Raw genomic sequence first — 12,008 nt, forward strand, 5'->3', positions numbered from 1 at the left:
GCCCTGGCCAAGAAATGTACCAGATTTGTTCCGAAGACAAAGGTGACTCGTTATTACACAATGAACTGTCTCTGCGCTGTTACATTCAGTAGAGATGTTTAATCTAATTACGTATATCATCAAGAGTTCTATCTTATGGGATATGCCATGTAGCCCGGTGCAAGTCAACCAATATTTCAGAGTAACATAAATATTTGCTTACTGCCCGCTTCATGCTGGTTTCTTATTTCGCTTGTTTTTCGACCCTGAAGATAGAGGCGACATGTTTCGCCAAAACATTTATTGACTTCCAGCGGCCCTGAAAATGTATACTAATATATAATTATATATGACATTTTTGTAAACGTGAAATTTATCTTTTTCATTACATTTCCGGTGAGTATAGCAGAAAAATATCGAACATTAACACGTTTCGTGAGCGGTCTCCGTAGTCTAGGGATAACGTTCCCACCTCGTGACTCAAGGTACGCAGGTTCAAACCCAGCGGAGGTCGTGGAATTTTTAAGGGCGGAAAAATTCAGGGAACAAATCCCGTGTCGTAGTTTTACGGCACGTAAAAAAACCTCATGTCTCAAGGGGACCTCTGAGCCAAATTCAGGACATTTCCCGCCCAACAGTAGTCTCTAACGCCTCTGGTAGATGGGGGAAGCATCGAGATACCGCTGAGCCAGTAGAAGCCGAACTCGCTGGTTGAGTCGGGACTGATGGCACGCACCAGTACTGGTAGGGTATAGAGACTGGTAGAATATCACAGGGGAACGCACAATGGACCAATACAGGTCTAAGTGCATGGGGAACCCCACCCTCTCCAATAACAGCAACAACAACACGTTTCGTGAACGTAAGTTACATAGTAGGTCACGAACAAACGAGCAGCATTTGTTTCATTGTATCGTGTCTATTATGTGATTATTGATGTGGGTATGTGAAGTGTAGTATATACTGTATACAGTCGACGGTTTACGATTGACTGTTTTGCGCATTATTTTTGGAGGTAGTTTTAAACGATATATCATTCGATAACATGTAGAACTGAAAATGGATGTGGAAGATAGCAGGGTAACATGAAAAGTTAACAGCTCCAGCCTTCTCCTAATATTGCAACCTCAATATCAGATCATTGGCAGCAAGGAAATAATCGAAACAGATGACGTAATATTATGGGAGGTAGCGTCATGAATGCCAATGTCGTATTGATAACATTAATTGTACACGGATCACCATCACAACGTGATTTCGTCCCAAAATCTATGACAAAATAACTGAACTTACCCTTCCAATTCACATATGTACATTCTGTAAATCGTTACATTTACTGCTCTGAAACTTCAGTGGGTTTTCTGATATTCGGTGAGCACTCAGCCATATTGCTTCCCAGAACTCATCTTAGTGACAGTAACCTGATAAACCGTTTAAAGGGTAAACCATTGGGACTGATCAGTACTTCGTGTAATGATTGTTAAAGCACCGAAAGAAAGTGACCTCTGATCAAATAACAAATGACGACTCTGTAAACAACGTCTGTTCATAGGCAACAGATTCCTAACAAACACCAATGGACTAACTGAAAAGCGGTGTTCTATATGCGTTCTGTGCGACAGCTGCATGACGCAACAATAGAAATGGAATGTTTTCTATGCTGTCCGTGACGAGTTTTATAAACAGGACATGTCTAGAATTTAGTGCAACTCCGTGTGGAGGCGGTGTCGAATACCTCCACCGTGACCCTGCGAGTAGTAAGAGGCGACGAAAAGGGAAGTCTCAAATCTGAGACAGTAAAATATGGTCTCGAGTCCCAAGGGATTCAGACCCTAGAAAGACTGCACTGGCAAGGGCCAGCAGCACATACAAAAGGCAGACCCGTCGTCTCGTCAGAGAGGGCGCCCCACAAAAACAAGACCGCAAATATCTGGTCATGAGCCCCAGATGGGGTTCGACACCAAGACTTACTGACTGACTGACTGACCGTCAGTCGCAATGTGACTTGGACTTGGAATTTAGTGCAGTTATTGGAGTTAGTGCTTGGAAGACCGTCGCCGGCCAGTAAGAGTGTGAACATGGAAGTTGAGAAAGCTACAGGGTTGAAAGCCGTTACTAGACGACTGGCGAAAACATAGCAGACTGAGGTTTAGTACGTGCTGTAGTGAACTGAAGGGTGTGTAAATTAGCCATAGTACTATAGTAACTTGTAGTTACGATTAACAATACAAATCCCATCTGTGGTCACACGAATACTCGTGATAATATAATTTTTGTCATTTTGGTTGTACTTTTTTTTTCTAGTGGGGTGGGACTAATTCCCTTGTACTGCGGCCACTTCTGGCCTATTGTACCAGCCCCTGATGATAGGTGAGGGTGATTGTGGAGCAATTGGTGGAATGAAGATCGGCAGGGGAAACCGAAGTACTCGGAGAACACTTGCCCCAGCGCCACTTTGTCCACCACAAATCCCACTTGACCAGACCCAGGATCGAACCCGGGCCGCCTTGATGGGAAGCCAGCGACTAACCGCTTGAGCTATAGCGCGGCCCACTTGGTTGTATTAAGTTTATTATGTGATTATATTACGTTCCTGACCTTGCAATAAATTGTAGGCCTAGACATTGGCTTCTCAATTTTGAGGCCCGTGTTCAATTCCGTGTGAATTCATATCAATTGTACCGAGCTTCTTCGGTTTTCCCCTTCCAATTACTCGCAACGTTCCTCAATTTTACCATACTTACCTATCGTCGCCCTTTAAAGTTCTCAGTATCCCTTACCATGCAGCACATTATCAGATCCTCAGTCATTAAGTTAGTGGCTTCATCTCTGAACTGGGATTTGGCTGGTTATAAATAAAGGAAGCTAAATGGTTTATATATTATTCTCCTGTGTTGTACCCGTACAACGCTTTTGCAATATGGAGTCAACGTTTAAAATTTGTCTCATTTGTATACTTCAAGTTTATAAGACTATGAGCCTGTTCTGACTTTAAAAAATCATAATCTCCTCCAGTTATGAATCGTCCGATATTTCGCTTTTTTCAAGGTATATATTTCAGACATATTTTCGGGGGTCTGTCTCTTGTCATTCTTAACATAATGCCATGTTAGTTTTTCTTTTTGCTTTTCTGTCCTCTCAATTAAAAATGTTTAATTTGAATGTCTATCTGTATTCTGTTTTGTCCAGGGGAGAATAACCAGATATTTGACGTAGGAATCGCATTTCACCTGACTCAGTATATTTTCTTTCTGATCGATTAAAATGGAAACTTGTACTGTCAACAAAATTTCAATAAAATGATCGCCTTTCGGAAGTGTTGGAACTGCTATATCTCCGAACAACTGTTCAGATCTAGCGCTCAGTTTATGGCACCACATAAGCGATTCAATAAATAATATTATATTTTTATTAGATTAAAATAATATATAATGAAATGTAATCCAGTGTGTATAACGGCGACTGCCGGTTACGGGCTGGACGGCCGGGGTTCTGTCCCCGGTAGGGACAAGAGTTCTCTGTTCTCCACAGCGTCCAGATAGGCTCTGGAGTGCAGCCAGGTTTCTGTATAATGTATTAGGGGGGTTTCTTTCCCCGGGAGAAGAACGTCCGGGGCATGAATCTACCACTCACCTCCATCTAGTACCGAGTTCAAGAATAGTGGAGATATACCTCCATTCCCCCATATATCTTCTTGGTATAATGCTTAGTTAATTAGACACAGCGACAACTTTAATTTTTTATGCGCTTAATATATAACGCATTATCATCTTGACAAATTCAGTTACATTTCGACGCGATGTATGTGGAATCGATAGCATCGCCGTAATTGTTAGGCAACTTCTCTTACGTGTCCTATTTACGTGTCACATATCTCATAGGCGATACCTTTACGTTGCATTGAACTTCGTGGATTGTGCGATGTAGTGCGTTCATAAAATGGGCATCTTATATGTATTGTATGGGGGATCTGTCCCTTTATATTGATACCACCGTCTTTTCACTGAATGCGCTTTTATTGAGTTCAGCATTCGTCTTTGTTTGCTGCAGTTGTCGGTTCATATCCTAAGCAATACAAGAGGCCGGTTATTTCAAGCATGATAATAATCTACTTAATATGTTAAGAAATCAGTTCCTACCTCACAGAAAATGAGCTATGTTTCCATTATAAACAGCAGATTAATGCTGCTTAGGAGAATAATAATACTGTTTATTTGAGAATCGTATGAAACACGTAAATATTCTATCAGACAACTGCAGGACTTTGAATGTTATAATAAGCTATACGTATTGTTACCGCTGTATTTTAAAGGAATAATTATGCGGGAAAATCTAAATTCACTTGTCCATACGTTCTCTAGGCCTGATGATTAATAAAAGAGCACAATGCCAATTTTAAATTTGAAGAACGGTTAAAGGATCTCTGTAATTAAATTCGTCAGCAATGTGAAGGAACAATATTATATTTCAGCATCCTGTTACACTCACACAATATATATGGATAAATACCGTCTTAAGTGCAACAAATTTTATTGTAGTTTTTACTTCTTTTCCTCCTCCACACTACATGTTTCGGCCCTAAATGGCCATCATCAGGTGTGCTGTGAGACAGCACACGTATAAAAGATAAGCAGCGACACACACAGAGAGCGCCTACACTGAACAACACATGAACAACGATAAAAACAAGAAATGGCCGCTGCAGCACCGTAGATATAGGGCATGTACCCTGAAAAAATTTTAACAAAAAATTTGAAAAAGAAAGAACAGAGATCTTATAGACATTTTAACTTGAATTAAGTTTTAAAAAGTGCTAATTTAAAAATCAAATCGACGCGTGTAGATAAACAAAGATTTTATACAATTAGAAAGACTGGTAATTTTAAATTTTAACAAGCAGTGTAACAGCTACGTGAATGATACACACCTGATGATGGCCATTTGGGGCCGAAACATGTAGTGTGGAGGAGGAAAAGAAGTAAAAACTACAATAAAATTTGTTGCACTTAAGACGGTATTTATCCATATATAATGTGAAGGAAGTTAAGCTACACGCCTGTAGGCCTACAATTCTGTCCTCTGTATTATTCGAATACCGGATTATATCCTGATTATCTAGAACACTGTTTTTGTGATGTAACGTCATGTGATGGGGTAGAAGTGTATCGACGTTTCGGAGGAAGTTCTTTGTATATTATTTTACGACACTGTCAATGTTTAAACCGTACAGCATCGTATAGTGGAATGATAGACGAATCTTTAATTATAAAAGACTTAGAAGGAAGCGGTCGTAGCCCATTTAGGGTATTCTAATATTTTTCTGAAGAAATCACGAGAAACATAGACAGGAGAGCCGGTGCTTAGGCTGAATTTCGAGCTGAACACCTTCTGGATACAAGTCAACAATTTCTCACGGTGGAGCTTACTGCTTCCATCCGCAAGGTCGAATAGTAAGATCAACAAGCAGACTTATCTGCTAGATTTTTGTTTGGCTTTCTATTCAATCTTGAAGTTGGAGACCTCCGAAACGTCTGTATAATCATGCGAAAATAAATGACGTCATATCTCAGAATAAATTATTGCAACGTATCCAGGTGACGCCAAAAGAAATTATGGGTTCCGGATTAAACGAAGTTGTTTATTGGGCAATTACTCGTTTGCACTCACAATTACAATCACTCTCAAATAGCGCCTTCCAGAAGAAGCGACCTGATTAGTCCGTCCTCTCTCTGCGTTTCGTCTTCAACGGTTATATTCTTGCACCGCTATTCTCGGTGGTGTGTCTTTTCTCTTGGCTCTTCTCCGACTTCTGCTCCTCGCCTTGGTCTTCTCTTATCTGCCATCGGATCTGAACTCCTTGTCCTCAAATTCAAAGACAAAGTCACATTGCGACTGACGATCAGTCAGTCAGTAAGTCTTTACAAGCAATTTACAAGCGAGCATCCAAATATTATAACGTGGATAGCCCGAACGTTGCTAGGCAACTGACCGTTAAACACTTCGTGACCGAATACACGCAAGGCAACAATAGAAGTACGGCGTTTTCTATGCAGTCGACGGCGAGACCGCTGCTATGTAACGTCGCGGTGAACACTCCTTCACAACAATAGAGGCTGTTTTCTGTGCGTGGTCGGTGCGAATGCTATCTAACGAGATTCCAGGAATAGAGTCAGAGTTACATTGCGACTGACTGACCCTCAGTCGCAATGTAACTCTGACTCTGACTCTGACTCTGACTCTGACTAGACCCGAGTAAGACTGCGCTGGCAAGGGCCAGCAGCATATACAAGACAGACTCGTCCTCTCGTCAGAGAAGGCGCCCCACAGAAACAAGACCGTAACTGTCATACCACCAAGACTTACTGACTGACTGACTGTCAGTCGCAATGTGACTTTGACTTTGACTTGAACTAAGGAGTGAGTAAGTGGAGGTCACCTCCACCGTGACCCTGCGAGTCGAAGGAGGCGACGAAAAGGGAAGTCTCAAATGAGTGACAGTAAAATATGGTTGCAAGTCCTCCCAAGGGACTAGGACCCTAGAAACACTGCGCTGACAAGAGCCAGCAGCATATACAAAAGACAGACCCATCCTCTCGTCAAAGAGGGCGCCCCACAGAAACAAGACCGTAACTGTCGAGGAGTAATAAAAATCTGGTCATAAGCACCAGGAGGGTGCTCGATACCAAGACTTACTGACTGACAGATCGTCAGTCGCAATATGACTTTGACTTTTTTAACTAAGGAGTGTGCCGTGTGGAGACGGGGTCGAATACATCTACCATGACCCTACGAGTCGTAAGAGGTGACGAAAAGAGAAGTGTCAAATCTGAGACATTAAAATATGGTCGCGAGTCACAAAGGACTCGGACCCGAGAAAGACTGCGCTGGCAAGTGTCAGCAGCATATACAAAAGACAGATCTGTGCTCTCATCAGAGAGGGCGCCCCATAAAAAAGAAGACAATAATTGTCAAACAGTAATGAATATCCGGTCATGAGCCCCAGATGGGGCTCGGTACCAAGACTTACTGCTAGACTGACCGTCAGTTGCAATGTGACTTTGAATTGAACCAAGGAGTTTTTCAGAGTATTTCAGAGTGTTTAAGTGTTTAAGTGACAGTGAGAGAGTACTCGATTGAATATAGCCACACAAAGTTCGTCGTGTGAAGACTTTATGTGTGATTGGATGATTTTAATTATGTGTAATACTTTGAGTGATTTGAGGCACTACTTCCTGTTTTCAGATCCATGTGTCACAGTGAATTATGAAGTGTGTGTAAATCAGCAATAACGCTGTAATTAATTGTGACTAAGAGAGGTTGTACCCAAGAACTAATAAATCCAATCATCCGAACTAGAACCAGTCACTCTTATCACGCGTACCATAAACACGCGACAATATGGCAATGCATTATTGTAAGTTTATGAAGTAATTATCGGGTCATCTCAAAATTCAAATCGAAAAAGTCCACATTTTCAGTGTAATCTTCCTTGTAGAGCGCGTTACGAATTACTGATGTGATGTAGCGGAAGTGTGTGTATGATTTGCGGTTTAAATATAGATCAGTTTGTATGAGCAATACGAATACACACACCGGAAGTTTTATCAGGTAGTGTAAAATGCACAGAAAAAAAGTTGCTATATGTAAATCAGATGAACACGCCCCATGAATGCTAATATCTTCTATGTAACTGTAGCATATTGGTAAAATTTCCTATGATAAAAATGAAGGTCTCTTTATTGGTTGTTTGCTCAATGACGCTGTCAGTACGTCAGACTATATAGCGCTGAATGATTGAATGATGTTTAATTGTAAACTGAGAAATGACGTAGATGTAAGGCATCGTGTCGTTATTTGAGATGATTTCCGGGCATTTACTTGGAAGGAATGAGAAAAACTACAAAAGCCCATGGTCAGAATAGTCAAGTTTCTCGGGCAGACATTCGAATCCGGCTCCTTTGAGATACAAAACGGAAGTATTACTGCTCGATCCAACTCGTTTTATGAAGGTCTGTTGAATAAATTCAGCATCGTTAAATGAGATTTTGTTTTAAAAGTCATGAATAAGTTATTTCTTTGTGTAAGAAAGGGAAAAAAGTAAAAAGTTATGCCTGTGCTTAATTATTTAAGCACCACGCCATGAGGATGTTAGTGGAATTGGAGGTATGGCTCCACCATTCTCAATTTCGCATTAGATGAATGTGAATGGTTATCATCGCGAACTTGCTGTTTACTCAAAGGGAGTCAGCACCCAGTACCCACTATATAGAGTGCTGGGTGGGCACCAAACCTGTCGGGACATACGGAAAGAAGAAGATCCCTTAACTCTGCCGAAATTCGGACTTCGATTCTTCGGTCGGCCACCCTTCGTTCTAATCGCTATAGGCAGAAATATCACGGCCTGCATTTGTCTGTTATATTTTTAAACTTTCAGCGAACTATTTATGCTCCAAACCCCATTTTGCGGAGATTCCGGTATAAGGAACTCCCGAGGCAGACCCGAAAGATGATGAGTAACGAGCCTCAAGTCGCAGCTGTTAATTTCCGTAAGGTGACTAAGGAAACTGGTTCCATATGTTGCTGTGTAAGTCATTGTGCGTATTTGACACTACATTAAATATATTCTTATTATACGACAAATAATAAAACCCTGGTCTCAAAGACAAAATCAAGAGTTCTGTCTTCTTGGAGAGCATACAATCTAGTCCGTTGAAAACTGACCCACTTTCGGAGCTCTGCTTTCTACCTGCTTCATGTCGGTATTTTGCTTCGTTTGATTGAAGATTGGTGGCATTCTTCTTCGAAACGTCGGCTTATTTTCAACGGAATACCCAGCCGTATATCGCATACTCACCGCTGTGAGAACCTCAAATCCTACACAGTAAAAATGTAAAGCTATCTCTGTAACAGGCCGTGAAGGTCCATAGGGTTGTGAGACGTTGAGGGTCCCACATTTTCTAGTCAATCGGCTCAAAGATGATGGTGAAACTATCAGCCTTACGCGGCGGCCGCACTTTAACCCCCAGGAAGATTCCTGGTACACATTTCTGTTAGAAGCCGAGTCGACCCCAGGGATATAGTGCCGCTGGGAGGATTAGGTCAACTGAAAATATCCGACGACCTCATCGGGAATCGAAATTGTTGCCTTCCGGTTTGTAGCATAGTGCCACAACCAACTACGCTACCGCATGCTCGGTATAAAATCGATTTGATCAGACGGCTAGTATAGAAAGAAAAGTAGCCTGCCTTTGAGATACAAGTTTCATAATCATGTATTCAGAAGAAGTCGTTAAAATCAGATGGTTTGGCTTGTAGTGTATTGTATTACGTTCTAGGTGTACGGATATATTGTGCCGAATATTAGGATGGTTAATAAATGGCGAAATGGGAAGTATTTTAAGGGAGCGATTGTGGCGTGATCGCTACCGCTACATCACCACCTCCAGTGAAGATTGAGGCTAAGAAATATTAATATTCGGAATCCAAACAGAAACGTATGTCAGAATTGTGAAGGTGAATGCTGCACGCCGAAAATTATAAAAGTTCATATCACTTTCTGTCCGAGGCCGCGCCATAGTTCAAGGGGTTAGTCGCTGGCTTCCCACCGTGGTGGCCCGGGTTCGATCCCGGATCTGGTCAAGTGGGATTTGTGGTGCACAAAGTGACTCTGGGGCAGGATTTCTCCGACTACTTCGGTTTCCCTTGCCAATCTTCATTCCACCAATTGCTCCACAATCACCCTCACCTATCATGTGGGGCTGGTTCAATAGGCCAGAAGTGGCCGCAGTACAAGGGTCTTAGTCCCACCCCACTAGCAATAAAAAAAATCCTGTCCGGTGAAGCGTACTTTATGAGTTACATTGAGTTACAGAACCCTTTTTAAGGGTCTAAATCCGGCTGATTTTCCAGTACAAGAGACATTCTGTCAATGGCTTTTGTGTTTCATTCTTTCTTCAGTACCATTCACAAATGGGATTATAAAACCAGAGCATAATGAATTTTCGTTAGAGTCACTTGTGGGCAGATTAAGAGCTTCATGAATCATTCAATCTTGACATGAGAAACCGTTCAGTGTTGATGTGTGAGCTAGAATTATTGGCAACGTTTCGGTACACTCCATACGCTTTGCCTCAAAGGCTAAGCAGGAAACACTTATCGACATTTCTTCGAAAGCGATTCGTTGATGCTCCATTAGCCATGAAAACAATGGTTCATGCGTGATAGGGTTTTTACCACAGTTTAGCTTTACATGACTTACGCGCCGGCCGCTATTTACCCCCAGGAAGATTCCTGATACTCATTTCTGTTAGAGGCTGAGTCGACCTTTGGGCCAATACAGATTAGGAAAATTGAAAAATCCAAAATATCAACACTCGTATGTGTGTGGATTTGAAGCCTGGTCTCCCACATTAAGGGCAGGACTTGGAATTTTTGCATCTGGGAAAGCATGCCGAGCACCAGAATACAGGCCTCTTCACACAGTAGTGTTTTAAAAAATGAATTTAATTCCATTAGCCTTTCAATCCTTATTCTTATTCATGAAATATTTTCAGCCACTTCCGCACCTGTTCGGGCAACACCTGCGCCTTTCGAGGAAGGAAGGTTGGACATTGCGTGTGTGCGTACCTTGTGCTATGTCGTGCAGTGCGAACGGATGTAACAGTGAGATGTCGCGGATTCACCCTACTACAACTAATGAAGCGCATTTGCTTCAAATCAACAGCGACCTCTTAGCAGAAAACACTGCAAGAACCCAAAATGAACAGCAGCTATACTTAGCTTGGCAACAATCCCAGATGGATAAAGAGCAGATGCAATCAGCGATTCATGCCCTCAATGAATTGCTTCAGTTAATGAAACTAGAACTGGAAACTTTAAAATTAAACCAAAATCCAAGTGAAACAATCCCACAAGAAGCAGAAATGAATAATGATGACCTTGCTGACGATACCAAATGGATAGGAGTTCAAAATAGCAGGAAAAGAAGGAAGTTGGCCGATGAAAAATCATAGAACCAAGCTACAGAACACAAAGACAAAGCAAACACTACTGCTTCACAGTCACAAACCAAATAGTCAGACAAACCCCCACCCATTATGATAACGGGTGTTGAAAATCACGAGGACTTGACCTCAATTATAAAACAAGCCTTTGGTGAAGAACAATGTCAAACAAAGCTAATGAACAATGGTATAAACAAAGTAAATGTATCAAGTGATTACGCATACAGAATGTTAACAAAAACTCTGAAAAACAACAATGTACCTTGGTTCTCTCATGAAAACAAGCAGACCAGAGATATTTAAGTTATGATTAAGAATTTACACCATTCTTTTTTTTCCTTGGCACTACAGCCCCAGTGGGCCTAGGCCTACCTCCATGAACTTCTCCGTTCACTTCGGTTTTTCTAGACCTTACACATTCGGTAGGACTCCTTGGGCGGGTGATCAGCTCGTCGCATTGCCTCTACCTGTATACAAACACAGAAAAACGCACACACACAAACTGAACATCCATGCCCTGAGTGGGATTCGAACCCACGATCATGGTTTCCAAGCGAGCAAAGACAGTACATGCCTTAGACCGCTCGTCTACCGTGACCGGCTACATCATTCTTACCAACCAGTAAATATACTGCGTAGCTTTAATGAACAAGGTTTCAAACACAGAATACCACACCAAAGTTAAAGTGGAAAACTAAAGAACCCTTAGATATGTTTATCATTTCATTTCATCGGAACACACACATAAATAAAATATTCGAAATTAAACAATCTGTAGTGCAGCTATTACTGTTGAGCCAATTAGAGGCACTAAGTTAATACCACACTGTAAAACATGCCAGTCACTTGGTCATACACGAATTTATTGTCATAAAGCACCAACATGTGTCAAATGCGCTGGAACACACTTAACATCACAGTGTGATAAACTACAACTGGCACAACCAAAATGCTGTTACTGCGGAAAGAACCATCCAGCAAATTATCGAGTTTGTGAGGCGATTAAAGAACTCCAAAAACTTAGAG

General features: G+C 41.5%; 1 protein-coding gene across 3 annotated transcripts in view; it reads left to right on the forward strand.

Moving 5' to 3' along the window:
- Window positions 1-11,150, forward strand: part of LOC111861939 — a 268,942-nt gene extending 257,792 nt beyond the window's left edge. For all 3 annotated transcript variants that reach the window (XM_033750517.1, XM_023846923.2, XM_033750518.1), the window contains one exon: window positions 10,533-11,150. In XM_033750517.1, coding sequence (XP_033606408.1) covers window positions 10,533-10,639 — 107 coding nt within the window. In that variant the 3' untranslated portion in view covers window positions 10,640-11,150. The remainder of the gene's footprint in view (window positions 1-10,532) is intronic.
- Window positions 11,151-12,008: the final 858 nt, after the last annotated feature.

Source organism: Cryptotermes secundus, unplaced genomic scaffold (genome assembly GCF_002891405.2).
Source record: "Cryptotermes secundus unplaced genomic scaffold, Csec_1.0 scaffold181, whole genome shotgun sequence".
Classification (NCBI taxonomy): domain Eukaryota; kingdom Metazoa; phylum Arthropoda; class Insecta; order Blattodea; family Kalotermitidae; genus Cryptotermes; species Cryptotermes secundus.